General features: G+C 42.2%; 1 protein-coding gene across 1 annotated transcript in view; it reads right to left on the bottom strand.

Annotated features, from left to right (window-relative positions):
- rsph14 (radial spoke head 14 homolog) overlaps window positions 1-18,626 on the bottom strand; it is a 625,753-nt gene that overhangs the window by 598,616 nt on the left and 8,511 nt on the right. Inside the window, exon 2 of the mRNA XM_080208528.1 lies at window positions 15,641-15,743. Coding sequence (XP_080064654.1) covers window positions 15,641-15,743 — 103 coding nt within the window. The remainder of the gene's footprint in view (window positions 1-15,640; window positions 15,744-18,626) is intronic.

Genomic DNA, 18,626 nt, shown 5'->3' with positions numbered 1-18,626 from the left:
TAGGTACAATCTTTTATAAATGATCTGTATATTTTTTAGATTTTACTTTTCAGAATGGTTTAAAAGAGAAAGAGAGAATAAATTGTTGCCAGTCATTCTTAAATATTGCCTTCCGAAGGATATGTTTCCCACAAAACAACTTGGTTCATAATTTCACACCCCATATAACGTGCTGTCCTTTCTCTGACACCTTCCTGTTTAAGTGAACAAGATACTACAAATGTTCAACTTTCTCCAACACCATTGTTTAAGACTGGAAACACACATTTCGTATCATGACATATTCCATGTTACAGAAGGAAAACACCAATTGGGTTGCAGCTTGTCAAAACACTTCAATTTTGTCAGCAAGTGCACAACCAAACTTTCTGTTTCGCAACACATTGCCACTCTAAACTCTCCATTTGTGACCTACTATATACTAATCCAATGAAGCTCAATGCAAACTCAAGGAAAAACGTCAGTAAGTTATACTTCTAAAGTGCCTTTAACAACAAAAAATATCCCAAGGTGCTTCTGAGAATGGTAAATGAAAACTGGATACTGAACACTGTCCAGAACCAGAGGTCACACTCTGGGGATCAGTAGATCGTTTAGGGCAGAGGTGAGGAAAAATTTCTTCACCCACACAGTGGTCAGCCTATAGAATTCATTACCACAGAAAGTAGTTGAGGCTAAAATATTGTGGGTGTGATTTTCCCAACCTGCTGCCCTGCTTAAGTGGTGCAACGGGGCAGATGATCTCAGCATGGGGCTGCAGTGGGCACTGGTCGCAACTTTCCCAGGCCATTTCTTATGGTGTAATCAGCCTTGTGTTGGAAATTAGCATGTGGCTGATCACCATGTTTAAATTTCAATTTCAATTTCAATATTATTAGCAAGCCTGGAACAGTATCTTCAGGGCTTACTAATGTTTTCCCCCCTCTCCACTGGAAGAGGTTGCCACCGGGGGGATTATAGATGGCCCCCATCAATGTGGACCAGGTATTATGACCTCACTGATGAGGGCAGAAGCCATTGAAGCCCCGCAGGAGGGTGCGCTTTGGGCAATATCAGCTTGGCACCTTGGCAGTACCAAGGAAACAGGGCCTGAGGTCAGGGGGGGGTGATTCCTGGGATCAAGCCAGATGGAGGTGGGGAGGGTGCTGCAGAGTGTGCATTAAGGATCAGTGGAGGAGGGAGGGAAAGGTCAATTGAGGCTGCCCATGGGTGGGTGAGGGGTATCAGAGCTGGCCCAGGGTGGCTGACAATCAGGACTGGCGATATTAGGGGGGGGAAATCAGGCTACCGAGTTGGATGATCAGCCATGATCATAATGAATGGCACAGCAGACTCGAAAGGACAAATGGCTTCCTTCTGCGCATGTTCTGTGCTTCTAGGGACCAAAGAAAGAGATGTTAGGAGGGATGGTTGGTGAAAGGAATGGGTTTTAGCTTGAAGAAAGAGAGATGTAAAGATTTCAGCAGGAATCTAAGAGCAAGGGCCTGGGCAGCTGACACAATGGCAGCTTATGATGGAATGAAAGTACACATGAAGCACAAGCAGCCAGAGTCAGATAAAAGACGGTTTTGAAAGAATTGAAGAACTGGAGAACTTACAGCAATAGGAGTGAAAAGGCTGATCCTTTAAACATAAAGATGAAGATTTTAAGCTTGAGGCGGAAGTACAGAGTTTCAGGTATGCTGACAAATGCATGTCAAGGAACCAGATAAATCTTTAATCAATTACATACTCACAAAGGAACCATCTGGGGTTTAGCATTCAAATTTTATGTCTCAGAGTGAATGATGCCTAAATCAGTTTGCCAAACCAATTAAAATATCCAGTTCAGAGTGAATTTTGCACACGTTATCAAAACTTAATAACGATACCTGCAAGCTACTGATTGAATTAATTTTGATTAATTGAGGAACACGTCAAACAACAAGCCTTGTATTAACACAATTTATTGACTACAAAATCAGAACTTGCAGGCAAATGAGCAATTAATAGATGTAATCAGAGTCAAGTAACAGTGTGAATGACAGTCAATTTATAAACAAAATACGTAAGGCAACTCCATAGCATCACCATAATTCAGCACCAATAAAGTCAGTTATTATGAAATTAATGTTGTGATCAGTGTGTGAGACTATTGAAAACTAATTAAGTTAAATTTGGGTTAATTCACTCAATAACTGACTCGGTAACAGCTTTAGACAGCTGATAGATAAACATTATTGTATTGGCAGTTGGCAATGTTTTGAAGTTTATACAATCTGGTGATAATGAGACTTCAGTTGAATCTACTTTCTACCTTGTCTGTGCCACCTTGGCTGTAAGTTTTCACATTCTCCACTTGGATACTCTGTTCTGGTTGAGATCATCTTCAGGAATGATAACATTACAGTTGACTGCCTGTTCTCTAACCTTTCCTGACATCACACACTATTTCAATCTGACTTCTGCAAACTTTGTTCTGAATATATTTCTTTTGGTAAGGGTACCTACATCCAGTAGGTTATTTATAGAAGTAGGCAGGAAAATACAAAGGTAATCTTCTTCAAATTAATGCAAGAACCACTGTTAAGAAAGTCTGAGGCTACTTCTCCTCCCTGTTATACTACTTCTACCAATAGCTAGATATATGCCTAAACCTTCTGTCTAATATCTTAACTTCAAACAGAAGTTTCTTACATTTAACTGACCAATCTTGGTAAGTTGTGTTAAAGAACTTCCTTTGGTATCAATAATTTTTAAAAAATCTAACACTGGGGGGGTTCTGCAGCTGCCTTCAACACATCACACTTCACGAAAATGCAAGACTCTGGCTCTAATATTAATCTGAAGACAGGTTCTGCAAGGTGCTGGGGGATTGAAATTGTGCGGGCAAAACCCCCTGTACAGCTCAGTAGTTTGGCTTTTGCAATCACAATTGAATTGAAGCAGTTCATTTGACCTTTGGGTTTTGCATATCCATCTCCAAGCTGCACACCTGACATGATGCACAGCTGAGTGACACAATCAACTGGAATTAAAGGGACAGATTTTTGAGCAGCATTCAGCCTTTCTATGCACCTTATCACCTCCCTGGTTAGCTGTCACTCTAATCTTCATGAAGCATGGTGCATCTGTTTCAGATGCATGGTCCATCCATCCTCACCAAGCACACTGCATCTATCGGGTAAATACTTCATCATAACTCACAATGTTCCTCATTGAAAAAGAGAGACAAAATGCAAAAGAGATCTGAAGGACTGGAGGTAGTCTACCACAAATAGTTCAGCTAGCAAATGCACAAGAAAATGTCCTGGACATAACTGCCATATCTGCATCCTTCTCAATTCAAGATGGGGAGACAGAAAACTCAAGGCAGATGGTGCAGAATTAAAAATATCTCTGAAACACCTATGTTGATATTACATTATCAGTCACGGAACTTGTGAAGGAAGTTGCGCAAGTATCCCCATCCTCATTGATGGGGAACCCAGAACATCAGTGCAAAAGACAAGGCTGAAGCATTTGCCACCACCTTCAACCAGAAAAGCTGATTGGCTTATGACTGACAATTATGATGTTAGGGGCCCCACCTCTGTACAAGGCCCCCACTCACTGACCAACCCCCCTCCAGAGCAATGCAATCTCTAGCATCCCTCAGCAGTGACGGTTCCTCCTCCACCCAACCCTGCCCCTCCCACACCCCAGCAAACCACACACCCCCTGCCCCAGCCTGCCCCGATTGCTGGCCTCCCTCTAGCCCTGACTGATCCTGTCTGCAGAGCGGCAGTGGGACCCCTCCCACCTCCACCAATCGCCCTCTAGGCCCCACGCACAACAAGTTATGTCCTCTTGGCCCCCTTCCACTCGGCCCCACCCCCTTGGCACTGCCCGATGCCCTCTGAGCATGGGCACTTTGCCCCTTGGGCAGTCCCAGGGGGTTACTCAAAACCCCGCCAGTGTGAAGTAGTCCTGCTGGGGTGGGAGATGCTATTAAGCCCGGAGAATTCAGTCCCGGGCCCGATAATGACATTAAAAACAGATTAAAATCACTTTACCTGATCTTCCTGCTGGTTTCCAGTGTCGTCCTGACTGCGCCTACTCTCTAGATATGGGAGACGTGCACGCATCAGGAACACATGGGTGAATCCCACAAAATGGCTGACACATGCATCTCCCAACCCAATGTGCCAAAAAACATGCGCGTAGGGATGGGAGAATTAGGCCCAAGGTGTCATCACAGTGCTACCTGGTAGCACCACACAGCAATAATCTTGCCAGTCATGATCTTATTAAATGGCTGACTGCTGCTCCTTGTTCATATGTTCCTATGTACAAACTAATCCTCAATTTGGGTTCCACCAGCAACATGTGACAGTTGACCTTATATAGCCTTGGTCCAAATATGGACAAAAGAGCCAAATTCCAAAGGCGATTGACAGCATCTGTCATTCACAGCAATGCAGCATCTAACTTGGTGTCATATCAAAACCAATGGAGATCAGCGGGAAAACTCTTGATTGGTTGGAGTCACACCAAGCACAATGGAAGGTGGTTGTTATTGAAAGCGAACCATCTCAGCCCAGGACATCCCTGCAGGAAGTTCCCATGGTAATGTCCCAGACACAAGCACTTTCAGCTGTTCATCAATAACCTTCCCTCCCTTAAGTCAGAAGTGTGGATGTTCAGTACCATTCACGAGTCTGATACTGAATCAGTCCATGTCAACATTCAGGCCTGAGCTGATAAGTGGCAAGTAACATTTGGGCTACACATCTCCCCTTGACATTTAACAACTTCTAAATTCCCCACTATCAAAATATTGTGGGTACTGTTGATGGGAAACATAACTGGATCAGCCAGCTAAGTACGGTAGCTACAAGAGCAGGTCAGAGGCTGAGAATTCTGCAGTGTGAACTGACCTTCTGACTCTCCACAGCCTGTGCACTATCTGCAAGACATAAGTCAAGAGTCTGATGGAATATTCCCTACTTGCCTGAATGACTGCAACTCTGACAATACTCAAGGAGATTGTCACCATCCAAGACAAAGCTCCCTGCTTGATTGGCACCACGTCCACCGCCTTAAACATTCACTCCCTCCAACACCAGTGGCAGTAGTGTGCACCATATACAGAGATGCACTGTAGCAACTTGCCCAGGCTCCTTCGACAGCACCTTTCAACGGTGTTGTGGAAGAAAATTTTCAAGTCCAGGTACTCCAAGAAAATGTGCTGGCCATATCACTTCTAAATCTACATTTGCAAGGTCTCCCGAAGTATTTATCACTTCAGTCCCCAACCTTCATTAAAACTATGCTTTTTAAGTGAATAATATTAATGCCATTAGGCATGTTATTTTAAACCATGTAGTATTTTGAATCAATAGTCTTTGGCATAGCTAGAATTGCATTATGCAAGTGGAGACATGGGGATAGGGCCTGGATGGGATTGTTGGTGGTGCAGACTTGATGGGTCAAATGGCCTTCTTCTTCACTGTAAGGATTCTATGATTTCTATGAATAGTTTAATTATTTAGTTCAATGAAATGGCCTTCATAGCGAGGGGGATTGAATATAAAAGTAGGGAGGTCTTGCTGCAGCTGTATAGGGCATTGGTGAGGCCGCAGCTGGAGTACTGTGTGCAGTTTTGGGCGCCGCACCTGCGCAAGGATATTTTGGCCTTGGAGGGAGTGCAGAGGAGGTTTACTAGGCTGATACCGGAGTTGAGGGGATTGAGCTATGAGGAGAGGCTGAATAAACTAGGCTTGTACTCGTTAGAGTTTAGAAGAATGAGGGGAGATCTCATTGAGACGTATAAGATGATGAATGGGATGGATAGGATAGAGGTGGAGAGACTCTTCCCGCTCAAAAAAGACATTAGGACTAGGGGGCACAGCCTCAAGATAAAGGGGAGGCGGTTTAGAACGGAGTTGAGGAGGAACTTCTTCACTCAAAGGGTGGTGAATCTCTGGAATTCTCTGCCCGTTGAAGTGGTGGAGGCTGCCTCGCTAAATATTTTTAAGAAGCGGGTTGATGGGTTCTTGATAAGAGAGGGGATTAAGGGTTATGGGGAGAGGGCGGGAAAGTGGAACTGAGCCACGACAGATCAGCCATGATCTTATTGAATGGCGGGGCAGGCTCGAAGGGCTAGATGGCCTACTCCTGCTCCTATTTCTTATGTTCTTGTGTTCTTATGAATCAAACATGAATTATAGATGACTTTACTTTTGACTGGGGGATGGAGGGATCACTACTTTACTTGATTTATATTTATAACCAAGACCTGGGTTTACAGGGTACAATTTCAAAATCTGAAGATAGAGTCAAAGAGGTTTCCAGCATGGAAACAGGCCCTTCGGCCCAACTTGTCCATGCCACCCTTTTTTTTAAACCCCTAAGCTAATCCCAATTACACGCATGTGGCCCATATCCCTCTCTTCCCATCTTACCCATGTAACTGTCTAAATGCTTTTTAAAAGACAAAATTGTATCCACCTTGACTACTACCCCTGGCAGCTTGTTCCAGACACTCACCATCCTCCATGTGAAAAAATTGCCCCTCGGGATCCTTTTGTATCTCTCCCCACTCACTTTAAACCTATGACCTCTAGTTGCAGACTCCCCTACCTTTGGGAGAAGATATTGACTTTCTAGCTGATCAATTTTCATTATTTTATAGACCTCTGTAAGATCACCTCTCAGCCTTCTACACTCCAGAGAAAAAAGTCCCAGTCTATCCAGCCACCCTCGTAAATCTTTTCTGCATTCTTTCCAATTTAATAATATCCTTTGTATAATAGGGTGACCAGGACTGTACACAGTATTCCAAGTGTGGCCTTAGCAATATATTGTACAACTTCAACAAGATGCCCTAACTCCTGTATTTAATGTTCTGACCAGTGAAACCAAGCATACTGAATGCCTTCTTCACCACTCTATCCACCTGTGACTCCACTTTCAAGGAGTTATGAACATGTACCTCTAGATCTCTTTGTTCCGTAACTCTCCCCAAAGCCCTACCATTAACTGAGTAAGTCCTGCCCTGGTTCAATCTACCAAAATGCATCACTTCACATTTATCTAAACTAAACTTCATCTGCCATTCATCAGCCAGTTGATCAAGCTCCCGTTGCAATTGGAGATAACTTTCTTCATTGTCTACTATGCCACCTATCTTGGTGTAATCTGCAAAATTGCTAACCATGCCTCCTACATTCGCAATCATTTCATTAATATAAATAACAAATAACAGTGGACCCAGAGCTGATCCCTGAGGCACACCACTGATCACAGGCTTCCAGTTTGAAAAACAACCCCCAGATATTACAAGATTTGAAAGAACTGTGAAACTGAGAGGAGGGTAACGATAGACTTCAAGAGGATATAGACAGGCAAGTAGAACGTGTACATGGCAGACAAAGTTTAATATAGACATGTCTGACGTGATACCTTTGGGTCAGAAGAACAAGGAGTGAGGACATAAGATAAAGGATACAATTCTAAAGGAAATGCAGGAACCATGGGACTTGGGTGTTGTCATGATGATGGAGGAAAAAAAACATGAAATTATACACAGACCTTAAAAAGGCCTGAGTTTCATATTTTAAACAAAGGACGCAAGGTCTGAAGATGGCTGACAACATACAGTTAGCCACCTGCAGGAATGGCTGCAGGGTGATTCTCTCAGGGACAATTGAGCCCTTCCCTGTTTCCAGACAAGGTGCTTCTAAAAGCATCCAAAGATTGATTACTGTCTCCAGAAAAGACACAGGAACATAACATCTATCTCATCTCAAAGACCCTGGATACAATTGCCTCAACAGAATAGTGTATTCCTGTTTCTTCTGGGAATATACAAATAAGGGGGTTAAAAAGTGACTTAGAGAGCTGCCCCAATGCCTGTCTGTCTGTTTCTGCTGTAAGGGAAAGTAGTGGAAGCTTTTCCTCCTTGAAGGTGTATAGTACAGTAACTGAAGCCGTGCCCCTGCAAAAAGACAATAGCCATCCTTTGCAGGAATACCTCAAAACTCTCTCTCTGACTGGGCAAGTCAATCAGCCAGCAAAAGGATTTTAGCTGGAAAGAGAACTGAAATCTCTTCATTAAATCACAGAAAACTGGAATTGAAGAATCAGCTATTTGCTTGCAGAAGTCAACAATACTGGAATCAATGTGTAACAGTTACAAGCTTCAACATCTACATCTCACAAATCAAGGACTGTTCCAGATGATTTTTTATTTATATTTACTTACTATTGGACTCAATTTTTACTTCTGAGCCCCATGAATGTACAATACATGTTTTACCATTTCTCCTTCCCATTTTAATTGTTCGTAAATTTACTCTATCTTAACTCAAGAAAACTTGATTGAATTGGTTCCTTTCTAAACATAATTATTGAGTCTGGAAAAGATATCCGAGGGAATGGGAATGTTGTTAGATTAAATCTTGTTGCCACCAGCAGAGGGTGGGCTGAATAAAGAAAGGGGGGCAGTCATCCCTCCTCATCCAAGTTTATAACAATTGAAGGGTATCCCAGTGGACAGAGAGAAATTGAGGGGGTCTTGTGTGGATCAATAACTTTTGAGGAACCTCACCTGGAGCTGGTTGTAACAATGTATATCTGCAAGCATCTTTGAGGTGACAGGGCAGGTTGAGAAAGTGGTTAAGAAATTATACAAAATTCTGCATTTTATACATAAATACACAGGGTATGAAAGTAAGAAACTTCAACAGGAAGTATGTGAAAGTTTTAGGAAGAGTACAAAGGTCTAAACATGTGCAGGTTAGGTGGATTGGCCATGCTAAATTGTCCCTTAATGCCAGGAGGACTAACTAAGGTAAATGCATGGGGTTATGGGCATAGGGCCTGGATGGGATTGTGGTTGGTGCAGACTTGATGGGCTGAATGGCCTCCTTCTGCGCTCTAGGATTCTATAAGAATGGTTTCAAAGGTGGAAGACCACAGTTATATGGATAGATTGGGGAAGGTGGGGCTGTTTTCCCGAGAGAAGAGCAGGTTGAGAGATTGATTAGACGTGTTCAAAATCACAAGGGATCTGGAGAGCATAAATACAGAGAAACTGGTCCCATCAGCAGAAGATCAAGCATCCCAAAGTGATCTCCTGCAATCTTTGCCGCCCTCTTCTGTACACATGAATAATGGTGACCATGGGACTCGTGGATTGTTGTAAAAATCCTTCTGGTTCACGAAAGTCCTTTCAACAAGGAAATCTGCGTCCTTACACAGTCTGGCTGACATGCATCTCCAGACCTTCAGCTGCACTGTGGTGACCAGGAACCTGGAAGCCAATTGGACCTCCGATAATTGATCTTAATGGGCCTTTCTTCAATCGTTTGAGTTTGTTTGTCTCATTGAAGTGCACTATGTTACTGAAAAGTTTGAGAATAACTAAGCTTCAAAACACGCCTCCATTAAACTGGAAGTAAGTTTATTTATTGGTGTCACAAATAAGCTTACAACAACAGTGCAATGAAGTTACTATGAAAATCCCCAAGTCGGTACACTGAGGGAGATTTTAGCACGATTAATGCACCTAACCCTAATCCTAAGTAGGTCTATTGGATCATGATCTAAAAATCAATTATTTCAACTACCCAACTGTTGTACCTGTTATTGGGGATTACAATTCTCCTCTTTGTCACCATCATCATCCTTCCACCATCATCATCCTTCCTCCACACAGATATGAAGGAATTTGCCACCTTCAAGCCCCATTAAGTACAATTGTGGGTCTCTGTGCCTTACCTTTTAACTCAAGGCCTCACTTAGGGTCTGATAAAACATGAGATGTTTATATTACCCTTCAGAGTTATTTCCTTGGCCTGATACTTCCAAATGATTTTCTGAACTAGTAAAGAATGTCTGGTTTATCTAAACAAGTCTTTATGGATTTGTTATTTCCCAAAATACAACAATACTTACTTGGCTGTGAAGTGTTTTTGTTATGAGGTTGTGAAAGGGCTGATAAAAATGAAAGTCTTTCTTTGTCCCAGAAGCCTTCATGGTTAAATTAACTCAGAAATATGCTTTACCTTCCAGGTAATTCCCAATTATCAGTCCAACTACTTAAATTGGAACTTCATTCATCCTTATATTGGAGAATATTTCGTGATCCCTCACAGAATGCTGCATTACTGGAGGCCATTCAGCCCAATTGTAATCCAATTAGTCAATCGATCCTGCTCTTTCCCTATAATCTTGCAAATTTCCACTTTTCAAATATACATCTGGCTCCCATTTGAAAAGTTACGACCAGTTATTCCATTTGTTGCTTTTCACTTGCATTAAGCTAGTATAAAGTGCATGTCTTGCTGCATAATGTCACTATGTTTATAACACAACCAAAGCTTATTTTAAAATTGAGAATGACTTTTATTAAAAATAAGAAAAATCAACTACAGTGCAAAAGTTTCACCAGGACATCAAACGAGATTCAATTTATTAAGATACATCATTCTGTCATTAACAAATTGAAAGTATCAAAACCTTGCAAATCAAAAACAGAATTTAGTTCTTTAAATCGGTGATCTCCGGTTTGTCAACTGCCCTGAGTGATGGCAGGTTTGCTGATGATATTTGGTTGTTGTTGGCAGGTGATTGACTCTGGCGAATTTCTCATATTCCACCATGTGAAATATTAATGGTACAAACTAAATTAATGATATCATAATTCTTGGCAAAATGTTTGCGTGATTCTGACAAAAATAAACTATCCCTCCTCATCCTTTTTGCCCTGTCTGCAGCCTCTGGCACGGTTGATCACACCATCCTCCTTCACTAGCTCTCAACGATCATCGAACTGCATGACATTGCACTCAACTAGTTCCACTCATATCTATGTAATCGTAGGCAGAGAATCAGTGGCAATGATTATTATTATTGCAATGGAGAGGGATAGGGTCACATGGCAGGGCAAGGTTTATAATTGGGGCAAGTGTAATTATGATGCGTTTAGGCAAGAATTAGGGAACATAAGATGGGAACAGAAACTGTCAGGGAAAGGCACCAATGAAAAGTGGTGCTTGTTCAAGGAACAAATACTGTGTGTCCTTGATAGGTATGTCCCTGTCAGCTAGGGAGGAAATGGCCGGGTGAGTGAATCATGGTTCACAAAGGAGGTTGAATGTCTTGTCAAGAGGGAAAAGGAAATGTATGTAAGGATGAAAAAACAAGGTTCAGTTGGGCTACTTGAGGGTTACAAGGTAGCTAGGAATAAGCTAAAAAAAGGGCTTAGGAGAGATAGGAGGGAGCATGAGAAGTCCTTGGTGGATCGGATAAGGGAAAACCTCAATGCTTTTTACTCTTATGTGAGAAATAAAAGAATGACCAGGATGAGGTTAGGGCCAGTCAAGGATAGTAGTGGGAACGTGTGTATGGAGTCAAAAGAGATTGATGAGGCGTTGAATGAATACTTTTCTTCAGTGTTCACCAAGGAGAGGGGCCATGTTTTTGAGGATAAGTGTGTGATACAGGCTGATAGGATGAAGGAGGTAGATGTTCTGAGGGGAAGATGTATTAGCAATTTGAAAAACCTGAGGGTAGATAAGTCTCCTGGGCCAGATAGGATACACCCTAGGATACTTTGGGAGGCAAGAGATGAGACTGCGGAGCCTTTAGCTTTGATCTTTGGGCCCTCACTGTCCACAGGAATTGTGCCAGAGGACTAGAGATGGCGAATGTTGTTCCTCTCTTCAAGACAGAAAATAGGAACGACCCTGGTAATTATAGACCAGTTAGTCTTACTTCAGTGGTCAGTAAGTTAATGGAAAGGGTCCTGAGGGATAGGATTTATCACCATTTGAAAAGATGCCACTTAATCCAGGATAGTCAGCATGGTTTCCTGAGGGGTAAGTCCTGCCTCACAAATTTGATTGAATTCTTTGAGGAGGTAATTAAGTGTATAGACAAAGGTAGAGTAGTTGATGTCGTATACATGGATTTTAGTAAGCCATTTGATAAGGTTCCCCATGGTAGGCTCATGAAGAAAATAAGGAGGTGTAGGATAGAAGGAAATTTGGCCAATTGGATAAGTAACTGGCTATCTCATAGAAGTCATGATGTGGAGATACTGGCGTTAGACTGGGATAAACACAGTAAGAAGTCTGACAACACCAGGTTTAAGTCCGACCAATTTATTTGATAGTAAACTCACAAGCTTTCGGGGCTTGCCCCTTCATTAGGCGAATGGAACTCTCCATTCGCCTGATGAAGGGGCAAACCCCGAAAGCTTGAGAGTTTACTATCAAATAACTCGGTTGGACTTAAAACCTGGCGTTGTCAGACTTCTTACTGTGTCTCATAGAAGACAGAGGGTGGTGGTGGAGGGAAAATTTTCAGACTGGAGGCCAGTTACCAGTGGTGTACCACAGGGATCAGTGCTGGGTCCTCTGCTATTTGTGATTTTTATCAATGACTTGGAAGAGGGGCTGAAGGATGGGTTAGTAAATTTGCTGATGACACCAAGATTGGTGGAGTAGTGGATGAGGTGGAAGCCTTTTGCAGGCTGCAAAGAGGCATTGATAGGCCGCAGAGCTGGGCAGAAAAGTGGCAGATGGAGTTTAACCCTGATAAGTGCGAGGTAATTCATTTTGGTAGGATAAACTTCAATGCGGATTACAGGGTCAATGGCAGAGTTCTGAGGAATGTGGAGGAACAGAGAGATCTGGAGGTTCTTTTCCACAGATCTCTGAAGGCTGCCACTCAAGTGGATAGAGCCATGAAGAAGGCTTATAGTGTGCTAGCATTTATTAACAGGGGGTTTGAGTTTAAGAGTCATGGGGTTATGCTGCAACTATACAGGACCTTAGTGAGACCACATTTGGAATACTGTGTGCTGTTCTGGTCACCTCACTATAAGGAGGATGTGGAAGCATTGGAGAGGATGCAGAGGAGATTTACTAGAATATTGCCTGGTTTTGAGGGTAGGTCTTATGAGGGAGCTGGGGCTTTTCTCTTTAGAGCAGAGGAGGATGAGAAGAGACTTAATAGAGGTTTATAAGATGACGAGAGGGATAGATAGAGTGGACGTGCAGAGATTATTTCCTCGGGTGGATGTAGCTATTACTAGGGGGCATAAATATAAGGTTCTTGGTGGGAGATATAGGAGGAATGTCCGAGGAAGATTCTTTACACAGAGAGTGGTTGGGGTGTGGAATGCACTGCCTGCTGTGACAGCAGAGTCACTTTAGGAACTTTCAAGCGGTTATTGGAAAGAACATTGAACACACCAGAATGATAGGGAGTGGGACAACTTGATCTTGGGTTTGGACATAGTTCGGCCCAACATCGAGGGCGGAAGGGCCTGTACTGTGCTGTACTGTTCTATGTTCTACGATTTCTGTTGACATTTCCATACAGTAATCTCTAATGTTTTCCAATTATCTATCCTAAACCGCCTCCAATTGCTCATCTATATGCTGTCCCTCAGCAATATCATCTGGAAACACATTAGTTTCTTCATGTACACTAATGACACCCAGCTTTACCTCACAATTACCTCTCTTGACCCCTCCGTTGACCCAAAACTATCACATTGCTTATCCAACATCCAGTGCTATATAAGTGGAATATTTCTCCAATTAAATATTGAAAAGTCTGAAATCATTACACATCACTCCCCACTCCAAAGCTCAGTCCCGGCAACCAGCTCCATCCCTGTCCCTGGCAACTGTCTGAGGCTAAACCAAACCATTCACAACCATAGCATCATGTTTATCTCCAAGATAGGTTTAACCAGATATCTGCATAATCACTAAGAATACATATTTTCAACCTTCATAACACCATTCAGCTTTGCCCTTGCCTCGGCTCACATGCAGCTGAAATGCTCATCCATGCCTTTCTTATCTCCAGACTTGATTATCCCAATGACTCCTGGCTAGTCTCTCACATTTGCCCCTATGTAAACTGGAGGTCACTGAAAAATGATGTTGCCCATTCACCAATCATCTCTGTGCCCATTGTCTACACTGGCTCCTGGTAGGCCATTTTAAAGTTATCATTCTTGTTTTTAAACCCCTCAGTGGTCTGGTGCTTCTCTGTAATCTTCTCCACCCCAACAATCCTCCCAGATGATTGCACTCTTTTAATTCTGACATCTTGGGCATCCAAAATTTTTATTCCTTCACTAGTGATGAATGTGCCTATAGCTGCCTTGGTCTTAAATTCTAGAATTTTGTCCTTCAACCTTTTCCTCCTCCCTTACCTCATTTTCCTCCATTAAGACAGTCCTTAAAACTCAGTCTTCATTTGTGTCTTTCTTCATCTTCCATTCTCCCTTATATGGGAGTCATCTGTTGTTTCATAAAGTAAAAAGTAAAAGTCGCCATGGTCCCAGATGACTATAGCCTGTTCTCCCCTTAGAGGGAGAGAACTGACTCATGGTGATTTAACCTGAGGATCACCACAACTCAGGCGAGGGGGACTGAGCTAATCAACCGCCCGATAATGCCCCTTATGTTTTATAATGTTACGTTTATAATATTTTGTTTATAATGTTTTATAATGCCCCTGTAAAGTGTTTTGGCATTTTATGTACAAGTTGTTGTTGACATTCTTCAGTCCATTCATTGTATATACGAAATACTCAATGGTTTTTGACAAATTCCCAAACTGAAAACCCTATGGAAGTGCTCCACAATCTATTATCTTCATTAGTATTGTGGGTTAACTCAGTAGTAAACCATTACATATCATAGCACTTGATGAAATATCCTGCATCAGCAAAGCAATCTTTATTATAATTAATCTGGTCACCATCTGGAAGCATTAAGAATAAGCATTCATAGCTGGCGAGCATAAATGTTTAGAATCTGCATTGTGCTTCATTTACCATTGCTTTATTGCTGTTAGCATAATATATAAAGTGTTGTATTCTGCACAGCATCATGGAATCCCAATAAGGAGAGTCCCATCCAAGACAGTTGTTGCTATTTCAAGATGGTGGCTGACTCCTGGACATTTCCAGCATTTTAATTCCTTCAAATTTTTTATATTTGCTCTTTTTCTTTATTAACTTTGGTATTCCATACATGCTAAGTCTTTTTGAGTCTATATTGAGTCTATGCTGAGTCTATATTGGCTTTGGAGGGAGTACAGAGAAGATTCAACAGGCTGATAGCGGAGATGAGGGGGTTAGCTTATGAGGAGCAATTGAGTAGATTGGGCCTGTACTCGTTGGAGTTTAGAAGGCTGAGGGGGGATCTTATAGAGACATATAAGATAATGAAGGAGATAGATAGGGTAGAGGTAGAGAGATTCTTTCCACTTAGAAAGGAAACCAGAACTAGAGGACATGGCCTCAAAATAAGGGGGGAGGGGCAGTTTAGAACAGAGTTGAGGAGGAACTTCTTCTTACAGAGGGTGGTGAATCTCTAGAATTCTCTGCCCATTGGAGTGGTGGAGGCTACCTCGTTGAATATGTTTAAGTCACAGGTAGATAGATTTCTGATCGATAAGGGAATTAAGGGTTATGGGGAGCAGGCGGTTAAGTGGAACTAATCCACTTCAGATCAGCCATGATCTTATTGAATGGTGGGGCAGGCTCGAAGGGCGAGATGGTCTACTCCTGCTCCTATTTCTTATGTTCTTATGTTCTTTTCAACAAAGTCTCTTCAAAGAGACTTTTAAGAGATCCTCTTACCTCCCAATGGAATGTGTAACCAAAACGTAGAAAATTTCTGTGGTCTTGTGACGGACAGTAGCATCTTCATCCTCCAAAAGTAATTTCAAGTTATCGATACAACCTTAAGGAAAGAAAAAAATCCAGCATTAACCTCATAGCTAAATAACTACATTGTGATCTATGAAACAGAATTACAGCATACTTGCAGACTCCAACTTGTGTCTGGTTATGCTTTCAAATAAGATGCATCCAAATTTGACAATTTCCCTGGAAAAATATACATTAACTATGAATTCAGGTTGCACACATTGCTTTAATAAAATGCAGTTTAAATGTTACTACAGTATAAGCTCAAATATGTATGAAATTGTTAGAATGAATGGAACCCCAGTAAGCCAGGGAAAATTAAAATAAAAAGCTGTATAAATCAATCATAGCAAAATTAAATAATATTTTAATAAATCCCTTATTGCAATTAACAGGAAGCAAAAAATTCCAGTATGTCCACCACTCCATTGCAAATGAGGCAGAGCAGACCTTGCATACACCAAGAACTCCCAATGTTCATCCCACACTGTATCTCAGGTTCAGCCAATTTTAATAATACAGGGATAGAATACGTGGCACAGAATGAAGAATTAAGTTGTGCCGGTTGCTCCCAAATCAAATGTTTGATAAATGGCAGCCTTTTGCATTCAGACAATGAAGGAGCTTCGTGACTGTTGCCCAATGGTCACAAGTGCTAGTTCTGAGCAACCCCAAGAGAAGCCAGGCATTCAATAAAATTGCAATGCTCTCTTTATCTTCTACAAGAGAGGGCAAAGGCCTGTAGCACATTGTTAAACAGCACCTTTGGAAATCCAACAAATTAGACAAGGACAGAAATCTTGGTCAGACTCTGTAATGCACCCTGACAAGAGTCAGTCGAAAGGAAGTTGATGGAAGAGTTGCCTTTCACACAAGAGAAAATAATTTCAGAATTCTTAAGAGAGATTGGAAGCCAACTGATTACATACTTAAAGCACTTTCTTCACAGAGCACACCTTATTAAGGCACCTCCTCCTTTGTTTTAATTTATTATTGTCACATGTATTGATATGTAGTGAAAAGTATTTTTTGTTTTTATTCATTTGTGGGATATGGGCATTGCTGGCTGGTCAGCATTAATGCCCATTCCCTAGTTGCCCTTGTTCAGAGTGCAATTGAGAGTCAACCATAATCTCTGGAGACACACCTAGGCCAGACCAGGTAAGGATGGCAGATTTCCTTTTATAGAAGACATTAGTGAACCAGATGGGTTTCATAGTCAATTGACACTGATTTCATTGTCATCAGTAGATTCTTAATTCCAGACTTTTTTTTATTGAATTCAAATTCCAACATCTACCTTGGCAGGATTCAAATTCAGGTCCTCAGAACATTCACTGAGTTTCTGGATTTACAGTCTCGCGATACCACTAAGCCATTGCCTCCCCTTTCATGCGCTATACAGACAAAGCATACTGTTCAGAGAGTACAGAAGGGAGAGGTAAAGGAAAGGGTGCAGAATATAGTATTACAGACATAGTTAGGGTGTAGAGAAATATCAATTTAACATAAGGTTAGTCTATTCAAAAGTCTGATGGCAGCAGGGAAGAAGCTGTTCTTCGATTGGTTGGTAAGTGATCCAAGACTTCTGTATCTTTTTCCTGACAAAAGAAGGTGGAAGAGAGAATATCCAGGGTGCATAGTGGGGTCCATGATTATGCTGGCTGCTTTTCCGAGGCAGTGGGGAGTGTAGACATTGTCAATGGATGGGAGGCTGGTTTGCATGATGATTGGGCTACATTCACAACTCTTTGTAGTTCCTTGCAGTCTTGGTCAGAGCAGGAGTCATATCAGGCTGTGATACATCTGGAAAGGATATCTTCTATGATGCATCTGTAAAAATTGGTGAGATTCATAGCAGACATGCTGAATTTCCTTAGCCTCTTGAGAAAGTAGAGGTATTTGGTGGGCTTTCTTAACTATAGTGTCGACGTGGAAGGACCAGGACAGGTTGTTGGTGATGTGGACACCTAGAAACTTGAAGCTCTTGACCATTTTTACTTCATCCCTATCGATGTAGACAGGCCATGTCCTCCACTAAATTTCCTGAAGTTGATGACTATCTCCTTCATTTTACTTGCATTGAGGGAGGGATTATTGTTGTCGCACCAGTTCACCAGATTCTCTATCTCGCTCCTCTACTCCATTCTTGAATAACTTTTTGTTTCTGTCTTCACGGAAGAGGACGTGAATAATTTGCCGGGTGTTAGCGATGGAAAGGTGGTAGGAATGGAGGGTCTTAATGACATTACTGTTACTAGAGAGGTGGTGCTCGACAGACTGGAGGGGCTGATTGTGGACAAGTCCCCAGGACCGGATGGAATGCATCCGAGGGTTCTGAAAGAAATGGCGGAGGTGATAGTGGATGCCTTGGTGGTTATTTTCCAGACGTCGATGGATTCCGGGGAAGTGCCGGAAGATTGGAAAACGGCTAATGTTACGCCGTTGTTTAAGAAGGGTGCCAGGCAAAAGGCGGGGAATTATAGGCCGGTTAGTTTAACGTCTGTGGTAGGTAAAATGTTAGAATCCGTCATTAAGCAGGAAATTGCGAGGCATCTTGAAGGGAATTGCTTGATAGGGCGGACGCAACACGGTTTCATTAAAGGGAAGTCGTGTCTGACAAATTTACTGGAGTTCTATGAGGATGTGTCTAGGGCAGTGGATAGAGGAGAGCCGGTGGATGTGGTCTTTCTGGATTTTCAGAAGGCGTTTGACAAGGTACCTCACAAGAGGTTATTGCAGAAGGTCAGGGGACATGGAGTTGGGGGTAGGGTGTTCGCGTGGATAGAGGATTGGTTGTCAAATAGGAGGCAGAGAGTGGGGGTCAATGGGTGCTATTCGGATTGGCGGTTGGTGACTAGTGGGGTGCCCCAGGGGTCGGTGCTGGGGCCTCAGCTATTTACCATTTATATAGATG

Source organism: Carcharhinus amblyrhynchos, chromosome 20 (genome assembly GCF_965287045.1).
Source record: "Carcharhinus amblyrhynchos chromosome 20, sCarAmb.v2.hapA, whole genome shotgun sequence".
Classification (NCBI taxonomy): domain Eukaryota; kingdom Metazoa; phylum Chordata; class Chondrichthyes; order Carcharhiniformes; family Carcharhinidae; genus Carcharhinus; species Carcharhinus amblyrhynchos.
This window is presented reverse-complemented; position numbering and strand designations above follow the sequence as displayed.